The sequence below is a fragment of the Podarcis vaucheri genome (genome assembly GCF_965113315.1).
Source record: "Podarcis vaucheri genome assembly, chromosome: 3".
Lineage (NCBI taxonomy): Eukaryota > Metazoa > Chordata > Lepidosauria > Squamata > Lacertidae > Podarcis > Podarcis vaucheri.
In genome coordinates, this window is record NC_138761.1 from 2,539,613 (window position 1) to 2,559,864 (window position 20,252).

A 20,252-nucleotide genomic window follows, 5' to 3' on the forward strand; every position below is an offset into this window, starting at 1 on the left:
TATCGGGGAGAGAATTGCACCCTGAGGCACTCCACACACCAAGGAGTGGCGTGATGACAATTCCCCCCCAAGCGCCACCCTCTGTCCCCGACCGGAGAGAAACGAGCGCAGCCATTGAAGGACTGTGCCCTGGATCCCCACGTTGGCAAGGTGGCGGTCCAGGAGTTCGTGATCGACCATGTCGAAGGCTGCTGACAGGTCTAGAAGAATCAGCAGCCCCGACCCGCCTCGATCCAGCTGCCTGCGGAGATCATCTGTTAGGGCGACCAGAGCCGTCTCGGTCCCATGACCAGCGCGGAAGCCGGACTGGAATGGATCCAGAGCAGATATGGGAGAGATTTTAATGACTAGGGACCCTAGATGTTTAGAGCTGGTTTGGGTAGATAGCCAGCGTTTGTGCTCCCTGCTGTCCTGATGGGAGAATGATTGGCGGTAGCTTCTGACCTCAATCAGAGCTTCACGGGACTCCCAAAACCCCCAGGGCACTTATGGGGGTAAACCCCTGCCCTCCTCCTCAGCTCCCGGTGGCTGGCGCAAAGGGAGAGTTGCCCCTGCCATGCTCAACAGCTCGTGGCAAATGTGGGGAGCAAATATGTGATAGACAGGAGGGGAAGGTGAGAACCTTGCTCCGTCTAGATCAGGCTGGAGAATAAATTCGGCGAAACGAGCGAAGCTGTGCCAAGACTGTTAATTTGCGTAGTTCATCTATTTGATTTCATTATTCCATAAAATTTATGCAGCGCTCGAATGGGAAAGCAACACAAAACTCAAAGCCGTTTACAAAAGAAAGGGACAAGACTATAGGAAAAATTGACAGCAATAATTCAAGGCCTTTGAAAGGAAAAAATAAAAATACCGTATTTTTCGCTCTATAGGACGCACTTTTCCCCCTCCAGAAATGAAGGGGAAATGTGTGTGCATCCTATGGAGCGAATACAGCCTCCTTGGTTTCAGCGATAGCAACGCAAAGCCTCCAAAGCGCAGAGGGAGCGCTCCCTCCGCGCTCCAGAGGCTACACGATGCTTTCGCTGAAGCCTGGAGAGCAAGAGGGGTCGGTGCGCACCAACCCCTCTCGCTCTCCATGCTTCAGGGATAGCTGCCTGAAGCCTTTGGAGCGCAGCGCAAGTTCCCGCAGCGCTCCAAAGGCTTCGGTTTCCTTTTGCGGAAGCAGGGAGAGCAAGACTCTCCTGGCTTCAGCAGAGAGGGAGAGCTGCTCAGCGCCCCTTCAGCGAAGCGGGAGGAGAAATGGAAGGGGCTCCGTTTCTCCTGCCACTTCGCTGAAGGGGCGCTGAGGAGAGAGGGGGAGAATTTTTTCCCCCCTGTTCTTCCCCTCCTATGGTCCGGTGCGTCCTATAGAGCGAAAAATACGGTAGATTAAAAGTCACATCAACATTCTAGACGTCTGGGTAAGCTTTCCTGCACCAGAATGTTTTCAGCAGGTGCCAAATGGAGTCCAGTGAAGGTTCTTGCCTGATATCAATAGGCAAGGAGTTCCAAAGGGCTGATGCTGCCAGATTTTGCTGTGAAATCTGAATGTTTCAACTTCCTTTGTCACTAAAAAGTTGCTGAAAGTCTCTCCAAGCCTCTCCCTGTGTGATCTTGCTACTGGCTATTCTACCTCCAAGCTGTGTGTGGGTTTGCTGTGGTTTTCCAACTGGGGCAAGGCATGGTTTTTTGGTGTGTGTGTGTGCATTGTACAGTTCAGTTTGGGAAATCCAGATGTCTGGGCAAAGCTTTCTGTTCTTGTAATTTTGTTTTTTTGAACCACGTGGCTTGTGTCCTTTCAGAGATAAAGCTAAAGGGAAAGAGAAAAAACACCGTCATTTGTTCAGGTATTGCAACTTTCCCCTTTCAGCTCCCGACTCAAGTTTCTAGTCCCTGGTTTGCAGTGCTACAGTTTGCTGTCTTTTCAACCACATCTCTGAATAACCTGGGGATATCCTTTTCAGGTTGATGAGTGGGAAGAAAACCCTCACCAGAAAGTATTATGGGTTGTTAAGAGAAGCCAGCAAGTGGCAAAGGTTGGCAGAGGACGGGGCAGTCTCCCCCAGCCACCCCTTGCCATGCCTGGATATGTTCATTGGGAAGACCTGGGTTCAAATCACTGCTCAACGTGCCTACCTTACAGGGGTGTTATGGGGATAAAATGGATATTTTTGTGTGTGTGGAACTATGCATGTCCTTTGATCTCCTTGGACACAGAGCAGGAATTCTTTTTCTTTTAAGTAATAGAAAAGATCGTGTGTGTTTGGTTGATTTTCTTAGTACTTATGCACAATCCCTCACATTTTCATTGTGCTTGATTTGGCATATCCCGCACGGCTGTCCACCCATCTCAGCAAAGGAAAAGACAAATCAAACAAGTAGGTGCCGCGATCGCTGCAGTTTCTCTTCCTGTCTAACATTTCTCTCTCTGTCCCTGCGATGCCTTCTTTTTTTTGAAGTAGCTGACTTTCCAACAGAAACTTTCTCCCCTATGAAGGCAGGTTACAGCATTTGGGACTTTTTAGTTTAGAGAAAAGGCGAGTAAGAGGCAGAAGACAGGAGTTTATAAAATTAAGCTTTTTTCTCTCTCTCTCCCAATGCTACATCCAGTAAAGCTGGAAATTTGGAAGATTCAGGATGGATAATAATAATAATAATAATAATAATAATAATAATAATAATATATTATTTGTACCCTGGGTTTCCCCAGCCACTCTGGGCAGCTTCCAACAAAGATTAAAAATACATTAAAATGTCGCACATTAAAAACTTCCCTGAACAGGGCTGCCTTCAGATGTCTTCTAAAAGTTATGTAGTTCTTTATCTCCTTGACATTTGATGGGAGGGCGTTCCACGGGGCGGGGGCCACTACTGAGAAGGCCCTCTGCCTGGTTCCCTGTAACCTCACTTCTCGCAGGGAGGGAACCGCCAGAAGGCCCTCAGAGCTGGACCTCAGTGTCCAGGCAGAACGATGGGGGTGGAGACGCTCCTTCAGGTATACTGGACCGAGGCCATTTAGGGCTTTAAAGGTCAGCACCAACACTTTGAATTGTGCTCGGAAACGTACTTCAAAGGACTTCATCACGCAGTGCATAGTGGAACTATGGAACTCACTGCCACAGGAGCCAGCTCACAGTCTAGATGGCTTTGAAAGAGGATTGAACAAATTCATAGAATCCTAGAATCCTAGAGTTGGAAGAGACCACAAGGGCCATCGAGTCCAACCCCCTGCCAAGCAGGAAACGCCATCAGAGCACTCCTGACATATGGTTGTCAAGCCTCTGCTTAAAGACCTCCAAAGTAGGAGACTCCACCATACTCCTTGGCAGCAAATTCCACTGTCGAACAGCTCTTACTGTCAGGAGGTTCTTCCTAATGTTTAGGTGGAATCTTCTTTCTTGTAGTTTGGATCCATTGCTCCGTGTCCGCTTCTCTGGAGCAGCAGAAAACAACCTTTCTCCCTCCTCTATGTCAGTGTTTCCCAAACGTTTTGGGGCTACGGCACACCTGTTTGCCGGGAAAAAATCTCGCGGCACACCACCATTAAAGCCCCGCCCCGTGACGTCAGCGCGCAGCGTCACGCCGGGAGGGACGCACAAAAGTGCATGTTATTTCCCTTCCCCTTGCCGGGGTGGGAGGAGGCAGCAGAGCGAGGGACGGCGGCAGCTGAGGCGGCGGCGGCTGTTGTGGTGGTGGCGGCGATAGCGGGCGGAGGAGGAGCCGTCGCCGGGAGTTGCTGCTGCTGCTGTTGCTGCTGCTGCCCGGACATGCCGGCCTCCTCCTCCTCCGCTGTCTCGCGCTCCTCCCTTTTGCGCGCGCTGCCCCGCCGCTCGGCACCACCACCGCGGAGCCGCCCCCGGCTCGACGCGGATCCTCGCCGCCGCCGCCGCCTCTCGCCGCCCGACTCGCCCGCCTCCCTCCCACGGCACACCAGCCGGTGTCTCACGGCACACTAGTGTGCCGCAGAACACCGGTTGGGAAACACTGCTCTATGTGACATCCTTTTCTATATTTGAACATGGCTATCATATCACCCCTTAACCTCCTCTTCTCCAGACTAAACATGCCCAGCTCCCTTAGCCGTTCCTCATACGGCATCGTTTCCAGGCCTTTGACCATTTTGGTTGCCCTCCTCTGGACACGTTCCAGTTTGTCAGTGTCCTTCTTGAACTGTGGTGCCCAGAACTGGACACAGTACTCCAGGTGAGGTCTGACCAGAGCAGAATACAGTGGCACTATTACTTCCCTTGATCTAGATGCTATACTCCTATTGATGCAGCCCAGAATTGCATTGGCTTTTTTAGCTGCCGCGTCACACTGTTGGCTCATGTCAAGTTTGTGGTCAACCAAGACTCCTAGATCCTTTTCACATGTACTGCTCTCAAGCCAGGTGTCACCCAATTCATGGAGGAAGAGAGGGCTATTGACGACTACTAGCCAGGATGGCTATGCTCTGTCCATAATATGAAAGCAGGATCCAACCACAAGAGCCTTCTCCCCTTCTGGGGTTTCTAGAATTAACTGTCTCCAGCTGTGGAAGCAGAACATAGTCACTGAGAGCCCTCTTTTCCTCCACAGATCTGCCTAATCCTCTTTTAAAGCCATTCAAGTTGCTGGCCACCACTGTGGCAGTGAGTTCCATAGTTCGACTCTGTGCTGCGTGTTGGAGCCCTTTTCTAAAATCTGCCTCGGTTCTGCCAACATTTGGCTTCCTTCAATGATCACGAATTCTAGAGCTACCAGAGAGAGAGAGAGAATCTTCCCTGTACCCACTATCTGAGTGCTGTGCTTAATTTCATAAACTTTTGCCACACTGCCTTGGACTCGCTTTTCCTCCGGCCAACAAGTCTCTTTCCACCGGAGCAGCCTGGGTCCTTCTGAGCTATGGGCTCTTTCCCAAGAACTGGGAAAATACCCAGCCGCAGGTCTCTGAGCCAACTCCTTGTTCCCTTGACTGTACGCCTTTTCGGCGTTCATCCTCTCGTCTCTGCCGCACACCTTCTCCGCTATTATAAAGGCAGATAAAGCCTGAATAATTCATCCGCAGCCTGTAATCGGATCCTGGACGAGTCCATCTGGAATTGCAGGAGAAAGAGGCGCTCAGAGGTTCTTTCTTTCCCCTGCACCCCAGAAAACGTGAGCCCAGAGGGCTAGCAGAGAGTGAAGAGAGCCCAAGGCCTAGCCAAGGGACCAAATCACAGAAGCTAACTTTGGGGCAACATCCAGAGAGGGCACCCCAACCAACCTCTCCAGCGGCACCTCGTATGGCAGCCGCTCCGAGCGTCCCGTTCTGTCTCGGATGTTCTCATCCAATATTCACAAAGGCGACGGTGTCAGTTCACCGCCAGAGCCGGTAGCTGAGCATCAGCGCCACTCTGCTCCCCTCGCCAGAGGAAAATGGGGGGCAGTGGGGCCTGGGTTTGAGGCCGCTCGAGGGGCTGGGGAAAGGGTGGGAGTGGACGGCGGGTTCTCCCACCCTGAGACGAGCTGCCCTGCTCTCTCTTTCTCCCCCCATCCCAAGCCCCCTCTCCTCTGCTGGGATGGTAGTCGCGAGACACATGTAGAGTCTGTCTTACCTGGGACACAGGTAGGTGATTGGTTTGTTTGGTTTTGTTGGGGGGCGGGTAATGAATGCAAGGTGCCACCCATAACAGGGTCATGGGCAAGATTAGCGCATCTGGGTGGGTGGACAGGAGCACTGCATTTTTTATTATTCAGTGTCTGGACATCAGAAACATGCAAGAGGAACGTTCTAAAGAGGACTAGTTTCTTGGGAGTGCTTTTAATACCAGCAAATCGCTGATCTTGACCCAGAAAACAAGAACTCAAATCTAGGGGGAAAGGGGTGCATCTCTGGAGGCGTCGTCTATTTGCTGGAGTGTTGACCTTGAGTGTTTGTGCTTGTGTGTGTGTGTGAACAAAGGACTCAGCTGTTCATGGGGACTCATGGTACAGTCTTCTCGGGTGACTATACCACACATTGAACGCATTTGACGGCTGCCTCCGTTGCCCAGTCTCCCAGGGAAAGAAGTGATGTGCAAGCAGCGATGGATTTTTAAAGAGGGTTAGACAAATTCATGGGGACGCGGGTGGCGCTGTGGTCTAAACCACACAGCCTAGGACTTGCCGATCAGAAGGTCGGTGGTTCGAATCCCCGCGATGGGGTGAGCTCCCGTTGTTGGGTCCCTGCTCCTGCCACCCTAGCACTTTGAAAGCACGTCAAAGTGCAAGTAGATAAATAGGTACTGCTCCGGCGGGAAGGTAAACGGAGTTTCCGTGCGCTGCTCTGGTTTCACCAGAAGAATCTTAGTCATGCTGGCCACATGACCCGGGAAAATTGTCTGTAGACAAACGCCAGCTCCCTCGGCCGGTAAAGCGAGATGAGTGCTGCAACCCCAGAGTTATTCACGGCTGGTCTTAACTCTCAGGGGTCCTTTAACCTTTCATGGAGGAGGGATGGGTTTTCAGAATGTGCCTGTGGGTGAATTTGTTTCATGCGTGGAGAACCATGCACACTGACCACTGTCTTTGCAGTGCTATTCCAATGGCATGAGTATCACAAAGATGGGTAGATTCTTATCAGCTACAGCCTTCATCCGCCTGCACAGCCGTTGTAACAGACCGCTTGTGATCATCCGCCTGTTCTGCCCTTGAGGGCTATCTGTGGCCACCAGCCGCAATGGCAATGCTGTTCCTCCACAGCCAGAGGCTGTGAGCCCAGGAGAAGCATCCTGGCCTTATAGGAAGAGGGTTCTATAGAAGGGAGATGCTCTATGGCCCTTCCACAGGAGCAGATCTGGAATTTAGCCGGGACAATTTAGCCGGGACCTTCCAAAACTTTCCCTCCTCTCCATTTGCCTCTGGAATAACTGGACCCTCCACTCTAGAATCCTTATTTCATGACATGCTCCCTATCTCCTCCCTCCCCCCCTCTCATCCTAGCAAATGATCCCCCACCCCACTTCTCTGATTTAAAAGGAATGTTAATTATTCATCCGCTAATTAGCTTTTCATTATGCGCCAGCCGGGTTCCTGTAAGCAGGTCTCGTGTTTCAGATTCCGGACATTTATTTATTTATGTATAAAGAAATCTAGAGTGTAGGGGCCAGGCTGCGCAAAATCATCTCTTCCCCTTCCCCTTAGAAAATGCAAAATAAATAGCAAAAACAAAAGCACCAAACTTAATCCGTTCCGGAAGTCCGTTTGACTTTCCAAATGTTCGGAAACCAAGGCGCAGCTTCTGATTGGTGCAGGCGCCCCGGAAACAATAGCCGACTACCACATTGGATATTCAGCTTCCAAAAAACATTCGGAAACCAGGAACACTTACTTCTGGGTTTTCGGTGTTTGGGAACCAGAGCGTTTGAGTCGCAAGGTGTTTGAGAACCAGGGTACAGTGGTATATGGTTTTATTCACACACATGTGCAACCTGAGCATAGGATGGAGGGGCTCACAGAATTGACACCCCAGAAGATCTGGCTTCTCCATTAGCCACAGCTTTGAATCCATCACAGAGCAAGCAGGTCTCTGTGTCTCCAGCTTCCAGCTTTTAGCTCACACCCCAAAACTCTGGCTCTCCTTTTTTGAATGTTTGAAGTTTTATTCTGTTTTTAATGTTCTGTTGAAAGCCGTCCAGAGTGGCTGGGGAAACCCAGCTAGATGGGCGGGGTACAGTGGCGTAGCGTGGGTTGTCAGCACCCGGGGCAAGGCAAGTAATTTGCGCCCCCTAACCCGTGGATTTTAGCACTCGGGCAGAGAGCTGCGAGTGTGAGCGCGCCCCATCAGATGTTGCACCCGGTGCGGCTGGGCGCCCCTGCACCCCCCACGCTACGCCACTGGCAGGGTAGAAATGTTGTTGTTGTTGTTGTTGTTGTTGTTGTTGTTAGGTGAGGCGAGGGAGGTAGAGGAAAGGCCCAACCATCAGTCTGGCACTCCTGCAACTTAGCTTGTTATTTTGGGAGCTGATGTGGGCACTTATAGGACTTCTGAGGTTCTTCTTGTCTTACAAAGAAACTTGTTTGACAAGTTCAGCAATCATAGTATTGTAGAGGACCCTAAGGAATATCTAGTCCACGGGTAGGCAAACTAAGGCCCCGGGGCTGGATCCGGCCCAATCGCCTTCTAAATCTGGCCTGCGGATAGCCTGGGAATCAGTGTGTTTTTACATGAGTCGAATGTTTCCTTTTATTTAAAATGCATCTCTGGGTTATTTGTCGGGCATAGGAATTCGTTCTCCCCCCCCCATCAAAATATAGTCCGGCCCCCCACAAGGTCCGAGGGACAGTGGACCGGCCCCCTGCTGAAAAGGTTTGCTGAGCCCTGATTTCTAGTCCAACCCCCTGCAATGCAGGAATATGCATCTGTCCCATACAAGGATCGAACCTGCAACCTTGCCGTTATCAGCGCCACGCTCTACGCAACTGAGCTATCCGGAAATGCAGTCCTCCTTTAGATTCCAACGCTCACTGAGTACAGGACCCCAACGATTGGACTCAAGGCGTCATCCGATTTGACCCCGCACCCAAACCGTGGCACCATTCTCTAAGGCAGGTTTCTCCAACCGGGTGGCCACCAGATGTTTCTAGCTACAACTCCCACCAGCAGGCAGGTGGGAGTTGTAGTATAATCTGAAAAACCTGTAGGCCCCATGTTTGGGGAAGCCTGAGCTAAGGGCTGAGACTCCAGGATATACCGTATTTTTCGCTCTATAAGACGCACCAGACCACAAGACGCACCTAGTTTTTGGAGGAGGAAAACAAGAAGAAAAAAAATTCTGAATCCCAGAAGCCAGAACAGCAAGAGGGATCGCTGCGCAGTGAAAGCAGCAATCCCTCTTGCTGTTCTGGCTTCTGGGATAGCAGCGCAGCCTGCATTCACTCCATAAGACGCACACACATTTCCCCTTACTTTTTAGGAGGGGAAAAGTGAGTCTTATAGAGCAAAAAATACGGTATCTTACAAGAGGATCATGAAGCAGGAGTGGAAATAAATGTCCAAAGGCCAAGAAGAGTCATATACTAATGGGAATTTGAGTAATTACACATTGGATCTGAAACTCTGGGTGTGGACAGGACTGACATGTGAAATCATTATAGGAAAGTAATTCTTGCAGGAAGCGTTAGGGAACCTCCGCTCCATATCTTGCCATGCCGCTTGGATAAACACAACTGTCAAATCCTTTCGTCGTTTCCACATTCAACTCTCCCCATCCTTCATCCCCAAACACAGCCCAAGCATCTTGTCCCTTATCCACCGTCCAGGTCACTATGATCAACTGGAGAAGGCCTCAGATTCGTTTAGTATCTGCACAAACAAAGGCATTCAATATAGCGGGCACCTTCACTTTTGCTATTTTGCCTTCTGCTGGGAAAGTATGTTTGACCAATTGCTTTTTTATATATAGAGAGAAGTCACTGGGTTCAGCGCTGGTCATTTGTTCAGCTGTGTTAACAACAAGCCCCAAATTCTGGGATCCTGTGCAATCATTTTGCAATGTTTTGCAGAGCCTCCAAAACGGTGCGGCTGATCTGACCATCCAAACTGCAGCAGCACTTGGCCACAGGTTTGGAGTAAACTGGACAGTGTTGGATTGGGGGTGATTAGTATTGCCCCATGCTGGTTAGGTCAGCCAGACAGTTTTGAGGGGCTCTTCCAAACACGGGCTTTGCCCTGCAATTCATTTGCAAAACTTTGGCACATGTTTGGAGCAAATCAGGCAATGTTGGATTGGGGATGTGTGTGATATCCAGGAAACCCAGTTTGATAATTGCTTAGTTTTGGGGGCACTGCAAAACATGGGTTTGCTCCGCAAAACTTTGGCACGGGTTTGGAGTGAATCGGACAGTGCAGGATTTTGGGGTGATGGCTAGGAACCCGGATTTGATGTATCAATTACTCCGTCTCGGACGTGCAGCAAAATGCAGGGTTTGTTCTGCAAAACGACTGCAAAACTTTGGAGGTAATCCCAACTTTGGGGGTTGATAATTAGCGCAGCTCATTTGTTCTGCATTTTTAAAAATGTTTTAAATATTTTATTGCATCCCACCATGAGATAGATAGATGATAGATAGATAGATAGATAGATAGATAGATAGATAGATGAGTTGGCAGTTTATAAGCGCTCTTATAATAAATAAATAAATCTCCTTATATTCTCTCTCTCATTTTCCTTACTCTTTCTTCTCTCTGCTTGGCTCTCCCCACTGTCAAAGTTCAGATTGTAAGCTCCTAGAGGCAAAGATCTGTTGTGTATGTATGTATGTATTTGGGATTCCTGCTGTAAAGTGGTGCAACGACACTGACACTCTGCCTACTCTTCTTACAGAGCTGGGAAAGGCGTCTTTTCAGCCATGAAGCTGGGCAAAGCACGTGGTCAAAAAGATGACCACCACAGGAAGCAAGGTAACCCTTTGCACCCTCACTTCCTGGTCTTCTGGGTGGCAGGGAATTGTGACCGCTGAGGCCTTTTGCAGTGCATATCTGAGGGGTCCAGTTCGAGGAGAAAAGTATATTGCTGATATTAATATAGTGCAGCTTGAAGAAACTGGATGCATAAACACTGACTCCTTGTGGGATGAAAATATTCTCCAGACCCATAAATATGATTCAAGCTTTACTAACAAGAACGTCTCCAAAACAGGTACAAAAACAATCAATGATGCATCCAAACTGTTCCGTAATATATATGGTTATCACAGCATAGGTTCAACATCTTCTTCTTAGAAATATAATATAACTCTAAACAGGTACGGTAAGGTAAAGGTAAAAAAAACCTCCTGGACGGTTAAGTCCAGTAAAGAATCAAAGGTCTTTCTCTCTCTCTCTCTCTCTCCTTACACAGAATCCATTAGCCTGCATTTCATTAGCCTGAGGCTGTTCCTTCTGGAAGACAATCATTAGCACATCTCCCTCTCATTTATCCTGGGAACAAAAGACCCAAAGTCAACTCCCTTCAAAACAGAGATTTGCAACTGAATACCTTAATCATATGATCTAAGGTTAAACACCCACGTGAAAGAACAGGGAACATCAACAGTTAATTATTCACCCAGCTAGAAGCTTAGAGAGCGCTTTCTAGCTTTAGTATACAACAACAGAAGTTTCCAATGTTAAACCCTTTCAGCAATATACGTACAGGCATTCCAGGGTGCAATTAAACAATCACACTGTTACGGCTAGTTGGGCGCCAACTGTTACGGCTAAAATCTGGGTGCGGGGTTACTCTGCCACCCAGCTCATCGGACTAAGTCCGTGGGTCCCTGCGGAAGAAAATGAGCTCAGCCGGACACAGGAGCAAACTGCAGAAGGTCCAAGTTTATTGCGCAACAGGTTCAAGGCGAGATTGAACAGCGAGAAAGGGGGTGACATGAACTTTTGAAATTTCCCTCCATGTCCCAGAATACAGTGCAAAATACCTCCCAGTTACATCACGAATACATTAAGGAAAGGTTGGGTTACACAGATTACATCATGAATACATTAAGGAGAGGTTGGGTTACACTGGATTAACATATGGAGGAGGGAGGGGGGAGGGAATATGCAGAGCTGGAGATATGCGCAGATAAGCACATCCTGAGAAGACAATGGTCCATGTACGCATAGTCTGTCACCTGGCATTGCCCGAGGAAAGGTTTGGCAGAGTGATTTTGACAGGATTACTTGAGAGATTATGGAGGACAGGGGAGGGGTGATGGAGTCCTAGAGAAATTGAGCAAATATATTGTAGTGAAGAAGACATGCCCCCCCCCTTCCGTAACAACACTTAACAAAATATCCCTTGAATTCTTTGCATCTATGGATGCAGCCTCCCAGCAACAGCTATTGGATGAATGGAATGGCAGAGAAGTCCATGTCCTCCACAAATCTCAGGAGGAGCCACCAATAGACTAAGAGCTCAGATTAAGAGGTTTAACCATGAATTTGCGTCTCTCTCCATGGCAGATGAACCAGCAGTCCTGGAAGCCGAAGACCTGGACCGGAAGGCGATGCGGCTGGGAGGCGGGCTGGACCCAGACACCATCTCCCTGGCATCAGTCACAGCCGTCACCACCAATGTATCCAACAAGAGGTGGGCAGGCTTGCAAGGCAGGCCAAGGCATAGAGTCCAAAGCTTGTCGTCAATTGTCCTTTACTCAGATTAGGCTTATTAACATGAATGGATCAAAGTTAGGTATCATAGAATTGTAGAGTTGGAAGGGACCCCCAGAGGCATCTAGTCCAACCCCCTGAAATGCAGGAATCTCAACTAAAGTATCAATGGCAGATAGTCATCCAACCTTTGCTCAAAATCCTCCAAAGAAGGAGAGTCCACCACCTCTTGTGGCAGTCTGTTCCACAGTCGAACAGCTCTTCCTCAAAGGATCCAGAAACAATGGAAATGTTTCAATGATTATTTATGTAGACAAGGATTAAGTGCAAGGTATTGGTTGTGTTTAGAATAGATTTATGAAAGACTTAGAAAACCTATTGATTAGAATATTTGCATGAGATTGTATGGGGAAAATACGGAATAACAGATACAAATTTGCTTAAAAGGTATATAGGAAGTGCAGCGTAAGGGATGGAAGTCAATGAAATTTTATTATTGAGGTATTTGTAGAATAAATTTGGAATAAATTCTTCTTATTTTTCTTCTCCTTCCAATTTTTCTTCTTGTTTTTTTTCTTTTTCTTTTTTCTTTTCCTCCTTTTTCCTCTTTTGTGTGCTTATCTGAAAAATATATGTATGTATGTATTTGTATGCATTTTGCTTGTATTTTGTAATAATTATGTTAAATAAAATTTAATACCGGTAATAATAATAATAATAAGAAAATTCTTCCTGATGTTTAGTGGGAATCTCCTTTCTTGAAACTTGAAGCCATGGGTTTGAGTCCTACCCTCCAGAGCAGGAGAAAACAAGCTTGCTCCAGGAGAAGTATGATGTGCATCACTAGGGGGAAAATATCTTTTCTTTTCCAGAACCTGCTAAGCAGGGCACAATTCTGATGTCGAGGGGAAAGCTGTCCGTTCTTAACTTCTATCTGGCAAACATAGTGCTTGTTATGTAGTGTAGTTTCACCCTGGGCCAACAGGGGGATATTGTATATAGTTTTCACTCAGGTCTGTAGATAGTTTTCACTCAGGTCCGCGGCAGTTATTTTAGGCGGGAACTCTGGGCTGTGGTGGTTACAATGTTGACAGCCGGCTGCCTATAAATACAGGCCGGCTGAGCTGTTCACAGTCAGTTCTGTTCCAGCTTACCTTAATAAAGAGCTACTTGAAGGAATCGCTGTGCCGGCTGCTATGTCAACCCACAACTTAATAGTGCTGACCTACCTTCTAGGGCTCTAGTGCAGCTTACTGAGATAGCGCTTGTGAACTGTGCTGAGCACTTTTCTGACTGTGATCATTCCCTTTTCCAGATCCAAGCCAGATATTAAAATGGAGCCCAGCGCTGGGAGGCCTATGGACTACCAGGTAAGCTGCTTACCGTCTCTCTTTCATGGGGAACCGTCGCACCCTCTGCCTTAACAACACACACACAGAAACACACACACACACATCTGAAGAAGTGTGCATGCACACGAAAGCTTATGCCCAGAACAAACAAATAGTTGGTCTCTAAGGTGCTACCGGACTTTTTATTTTTTTTATTTTGACACACACACACATATTGTTTGGTGAAGAAGTAAAAGTAGTATTTACTTACATAATCTGGGTCTTGAAACGGTAATTAAAGTAGCTAAATGAAGGCAGTTTTATAACTATTATCTAAGTTCTAAAAGTAAAAAAAGGCAGCCCCGTATAGGGAAGCTTTTTTATTGTGCAATGTTTTATTATGTTTTTATATATGTTGGAAGGTGCCCGGAGTGGCTGGGGCAACCCAAGTCAGATGGGCAAGGTACACATATTATTACAAATTTTTATTTCTTCTTCTTCATTCAAAAATGGTGTCTGAACTGCAGAGCTCAGACATGCCTGTGTGGTCAGCTTGAAAACATGATGAAGAAAGAAGAGGCTGACCAGGCAGGAAGGAAGGATGTAGTGGACTGGCAGAATCCGAGACCAGGGAGAAGAGCTGGTGGAAGAAGATTGGAGGAAATTTAAAATTTATTTGCAGAAATATTGTAAAATTTCTGAATGCTGATGACATTGAAATGAATTGCAGGGGTTCTAGCAACAAGGTTAAATGTAAGATTGGATTAATAACAGATAAACTAATAGGACATGAATTTGCTGAATTAATTTTTAAAAGGGATACAAAAATGGAAGACGTGAGGAAGTCAGGAAAATAAGTTAACTAAAGATGAGAAATTAAGAAAGAGGGAGTTTTTGTTTTTCTTTATATGTGTTTTTTCTTTTTTTCTTTTCGTGTTTAATTTTTGTATTTTGTAATTTTGTATCTTTTTTGTCTTTGTATTTTTCTAATTTTTTCTACTGTAAAAACCTAATAAAATATTATGGGGGGGGGGAAAGGAAGGAAGGATGTAGTGTTACAGCTTCCTGCCAAAGCAGACAAAGGAAATGATGTCACAGAGTTCTCTCTAGCAAATTTGACGGGAAAGCTCTCTGAGCCTCAGCCCCTTCATGAGCCCATCTGGCAAAACATGAATATACAATATACGATATATACGATACCTTTATTGTCATTGTCCCATACAGAGCAATGAAATTGAAAATCTACATAAAACATTCAAAAACCCCTAAAAACTCTGAAACCCCATTTTAAAATACAATATACTATAGAGACTCCTTACGCTGCATTTAGAACCAGAATTGCATTTGGGTAGAAACTGTTTCTCAGGTGGCTAGTCCCAGTCTTTATAACCCTGGACCTTCTTCCAGAAGGCAGAAGCTGAAAGAGATCATTTCCGGGGTGCGCACTATCCTGCACTATTTCTGCAGCTTTCTTATGGCACCTGGAAGCGTAGATTTGATCCAAGGTGGGAAGAGTGCACCCAATTATTCTCTCCGCAGTCTTGACAACCCTGGTGTTAAAGAAAAATCTAGGTGCAAGGCTGCTCAGTCACCCAGCTCGTCGGGCAGAGCCCGCGGGTCCCTGCAGAATAAACGAAGAAGTCCAGCCAACCGGAGCAAATAGCTGTAGACCAAAGTCTGCAACAGGTTCGAAGAGGAATTTTGAGCCCCGAGGATGGGGTGGACGAGGACTTTTAAAACTTTCCCACCACATCCCAGAATACAGTTCGAAGGGGAGGGATTAACCTTGGCAAACATGTCCAGACAAGTCCTTGGTACGAGATTAGCATAAGCAGACATGGCAGGGCAAGACTCAGGTATAAGATTAGCATAGATAAATATGTCTTAAGTACCCACCACCCAAAAGTACAATAGAAGTTCCTTTGCATGTCTGGAGCCTGAGGTGATGAGATTTGGCTTCCTTTGGCTAACAATGAGCCCAGCAATTGTCACCTCTGAAAACTTCCTGGAGTCCTTTTGCCAGGGGAAAATAGCTTTGGAATGGGGGGAACTGGGAAAGGAGATGATTTTATATTATTTTTAAAGTTAGGCGACTTCCCTGAGCTGTCAAGTTGGAAGGATATATTCAGGCATAATATTTGTAATATTTAACTTTAAAGATGTGCCCCCCCCTGGAATTTCCGTAACATTGGACAGCATTGTTTATTCCCTGATCGTGCAGCTCCCAAACCACACACACAGACCATAAGTGAATACACTCTCCACAGTTTCTGGTTTGACTGCAATAATGTCCCATAGCTCATTTTAGGGACAAGAGCGAGGAGAGGGAATAAAGGAAGATGGCGCCCAACTCTGAGTGGCCCAGGTCACGGCTAACCGCCTCTTCCTTCTCCGACTAGGTCAGCGTCACGGTCATTGAGGCGCGGCAGCTGGTAGGGCTCAACATGGACCCCGTGGTCTGCGTGGAGGTGGGGGACGAGAAGAAATATACGTCCATGAAAGAATCGACCAACTGCCCCTACTACAATGAGGTGAGGTCTCTGCCTGTGCTGTGTGGATAAGCTCTGTGTCTCCTTTGCAAGGGGCTGGGCTGGGCTGGACTGATCCATCCCTCCTGTGCGTAATGACAATTTTAATTTAAGTTAAAAACTCTGCAAAAGGAATGCTTCAGTGCAGCAATGCAGCAAAGGACCCAAAGAGTGCTCTTATCCCTGAATGCTGATATTTGAATGTCTTGCTAAGAAAAAATGATTTAAGAAACCCACCACTTTTTCGAAATTCAAGAATCCCCCCCCCCTTTCATATTTTGAGGGAATTGTAGATTTTAACCCTTATTTCTGCCTTGGCCGTGGCAGCGGAACGTCGAGATTCTAGAACAGCCTTTCTCAGCCTTGGGTCCCCAGATGTTCTAGAACTACAACTCCCATCATCTCTGACCACTGGTCATGCTGGCTAGGAATGATGGGAGTTGTAGTCCAACAACATCTGGGGACCCAAGGTTGAGAAAGGCTGTTGCGTGGTGAGTTCCCGCCTCCCCCCAGTGGAAATAAAGGCACATGACACAGATATTTAAGGTTAATGGGCTAAATATGTCCACAACTTTATTGGTTACAGGTGATGAGCGGTATTGGCTTAGGCATTGGTCCTAACCGACTATCCGGCTTCAGCCTGTTCACTTGAAGTCCAGGAAGGGTTCACTTGAAGTCCCCACCAGTAGGGGGAGTCCTGCTGATGCACATCAACTAGGAACTCCCCCAGGGTCACCGCTCGGGGGCGTGCCTTAGGCCCTCACCTTCATAGGCTTCGGACAGGGCCACGCCCCCCAGAATCCTTTATCGTATTACCCTCAATATGCGGGTACCCTCCCTCCATCTACATAACAATACCAATACCAATGCCTAACCGCCAATACCAAGGAAGTTGTGATGATTTGCTACAAGGTAGGTGAAAAACCAAGTGGCTGGTGCCAATTTGCCGAGTGGAAAAATTCCTACCAGGGCCCTTAATGGCGACCACAAAGAGGGAGATCCCAGGCCGCCCCTGCATTAAATGGAGCAGGCCACGCCCCCCAGGCCAGCCGATTGGCTGGCCAGGGGATGATGCGATCGGGATTCCCTCAGTAGCATGGAGGCTGAGAGCCAGCCCCCACGCGCATGGTGGGAGGGTGAAGCCCGCAACCCCACCTCCTTCTACATCGGACGTGGCTTTCTAGAATGATATACATTGGGTTTTGTTTTTTAATCATGTTCTTTCTTACCATGGCTAATCCCTCACACCCCTTTTCTCTCTCCTTCCTCCCTGCTCCCAGTATTTTGTCTTCGACTTCCACGTTCCCCCAGATGTCATGTTCGACAAAATTGTCAAGATATCGGTGAGCAAGACTCTCTGCCTGCTCTCTTGTCTCTGTTGGAGAATTCTTGTAAACTGGCCAGTTTTGACATAGAGGATGAACAGCTTAGGAGAAGGCAACCTGGAGAGCTGGAACAGGTGCAGATGAAGAAATGGGGTACCATTTAAGAGAAATACCTGATGCTCCAAACCAGCACATGAATCAACTCTAGGGCATGTGAGGCTAGAGCTTCATCCCCCAAGAAATGGGTTCAAACACCGTTTGATCTAACACACATATTTTTGCAAGCAATTTCCTCTGCAGCATGGCATTCCTGTATGTTTCTTCCACTGATATAGCATCATGTGTGCTTCTCTCCAATGTGTGCATTTCTGTTCTACATGGTTTTAGTCAAGTACTGCTGTTGCAAAATGCAGAGAAATGTGAATCTCAAATGGCTGTGCACATTGGCTCTGTGCGTGAGATCTCATGGGACCATCTGGGTGTCAGTATCTCAGCTCGCAGTCAGAGGTAACTGGCCTCCCCCGGGCAACCGACTGAGATACTTGTTGACCTTCCGATCTGCGTCTCCCGGCAGGATCCAGGCAAAGCCATAAATCGGCGATCCTCCTCAGACGTGAGAAGAACACACCATCCTCCCTCCTCCCTGCATTCCCCCAGGGAGGGGAAAAGAGACAGACAGGAGTCTATTTACATGTCTTTTATTCCTGTCATTCAGCAGTACAGAGAAACGTGTCTGTACCCACCAGACTCCAGCAGTAGAGTCACAACTCCACCCCTGTACTTCCAGTACAGGTCAGATGACACTCTGAGCTAACATCCGGTGCTCAGTACAGAGAATGGACTGCCCCTTTTTCCCAACAGTACAGTTCCAGACAACAGCATCCTGTTTTGCATTCCAGCCACCTGCTGCTGGCTTTTGCATTGCTGCTTTTATCCAACACTGGGTTCCTGCTGTATCTTGTGCAAGCATCCTTAGCCTCTCAGAATGCACACACTGAGCAGGCTTTGCCCAGCAAGCAAGGCAGAGAGCTTAAAACATCTTTCTGCACCAGGTCTGCTTAGGTTAGGTAAAGGTAAAGGGACCCCTGACCATTAGGTCCAATCATGCCCAACTCTGGAGTTGCGGCGCTCATCTCGCTTTACTGGCCGAGGGAGCCGGCGTACAGCTTCCGGGTCATGTGGCCAGCAGGACTAAGCCGCTTCTGGTGAACCAGAGCAGCGCACGGAAACGCCGTTCACCTTCCCGCTGGAGCGGTACCTATTGATCTACTTGCACTTTGATGTGCTTCCGAACTGCTAGGTTGGCAGGAGCTGGGACCGAGCAACGGAGCTCACCCCGTCATCGCGGGGATTCGAACCGCCGACCTTCTGATCAGCAAGTCCTAGGCTCTGTGGTTTAACCCACAGCGCCACCCGCGTCCCTGTGCTTAGGTTACCCACCACAAAAAGAGTTTTTAAGCTCCCAGCATTGCTTGCTGGGCTCTGGGAGTATGGAAAATTCTCTCTCCCTCTGCCTCACCAACTAGGGTTTAGATATATGCAATTTTCGGGTGTACATGTAATCTTTGGCACCAAACCTGCATGTAAGATATACCGTATTGTCCTGAATATAAGTCTCACCTTTTCCCCAAATGCCAACCGTGAAAAGCTAAAGTGTGGCTTATATTCATGACCTTATGGTATGCAGCCAGGAGCTCTGGGCAAACAGCTCTAGGAGCATGGCAAAGCAGAGCCTGCCCAGTGCATAGACCCCCACACTCTCCCCCAAGGCTGGGAAGGGAGAGAGAGAGGAAGGGGAAAGGCTGCCGGCAACACAGCGCAGCTCCTTCCCTTGTTCCCAGGATGTAGCCAGAAGCAGCGAGGAAGGGAGCAGCTTATAATCGGGGGGGGGGGGTCTCTCTCCCCTCCCCCCCCAATTTTAAAGGTGCAGCCTATATTCGGGTGCAGCTTATATTCAGGCCAATACAGTACTGCATTGGGTACGTCTTGCGGGATTCGACTTTCCTCAGTGGGTAATTTACTGTATTTTTTGCTGCATAAGATGCACCTGACCATAAGACACACCTGGTTTTTAGAGGAGGAAAGGGGGAAAGCTCCGTTTTGGGGGGCTCAGTTCACAGTTGTGCAGCTTCTTTTGCAAAGGGGGAAAGCCCGATTTTTTGAGGATCAGCTCAAAGTTGTTGAGCTTACTTTGCAAAGGGAAAGAAATCCTGTTTTTATAGGGTTCAACTCACAGTTCTGCAACTTCTTTAGGAAAGGAAAGGGAGCCGTTTCTACAGTTTCCAGACAGATAATCTAATCAGCCAGTCCCATGTCGCTGGGGAAACAAACAGCCTCTGTCTGCAGAACATTCAACAATGGAGGTCTGGGCAAGGGAGCCAGCGACCGACCACACATTTGCTCCATAAGACGCACAAACATTTCCCCTTACTTTTTAGGAGGAAAAAAGTGCATCTTATGGAGTGAAAAATACGGTAATACCGTTTAGAAACAGCATTGGACTGAATGGCCACCTTGCTAACTGAAGCGAATTCCTTCATTTACACCCATCCTATCAGTTAAAACAAACAAACAAACATTTCTGTAGCATTTAGGGTTCAGTAGGTGCCCGTTTATCGTATTCCTCAGAAATGTCTGCTGCGAGGTGCAAGATAGGCTCCTCGCTAAACCTCTCCTCCAATTCTCCCCCCCCCCTTTAACCTGAAGGTGATTCATTCCAAAAACCTCCTGCGCAGTGGAACCTTAGTTGGCTCCTTCAAAATGGACGTCGGAACCGTTTACACCCAGCCAGGTAGGTGGCAAAAGTTTTTTCCCCTGGTGTAGAAGGCTGTTCTCGTGCTGTCAGGACGGCGGCAGTAGCTGTGGGAGAAACGTCTCCTTGGCGGTTCAATATGGAGGCTGGCACCAAATTTCCAGTTAGCCAAATTTTATTCATAGAATCATAGAGCTACAAGGGACCCTGAGGGTTTCCAAGCATAGCTGTCAGCGTTTCCCT

General features: G+C 47.8%; 1 protein-coding gene across 13 annotated transcripts in view; it reads left to right on the forward strand.

The window, feature by feature from the left end:
* Positions 1–20,252, forward strand: part of OTOF (otoferlin) — a 221,762-nt gene that overhangs the window by 113,555 nt on the left and 87,955 nt on the right. For all 13 annotated transcript variants that reach the window (XM_082217194.1, XM_082217197.1, XM_082217190.1 and 10 more), the window contains 6 exons: positions 10,311–10,387; positions 11,927–12,053; positions 13,389–13,443; positions 15,804–15,935; positions 17,213–17,275; positions 19,964–20,048. In XM_082217194.1, coding sequence (XP_082073320.1) covers positions 10,311–10,387; positions 11,927–12,053; positions 13,389–13,443; positions 15,804–15,935; positions 17,213–17,275; positions 19,964–20,048 — 539 coding nt within the window. The remainder of the gene's footprint in view (positions 1–10,310; positions 10,388–11,926; positions 12,054–13,388; positions 13,444–15,803; positions 15,936–17,212; positions 17,276–19,963; positions 20,049–20,252) is intronic.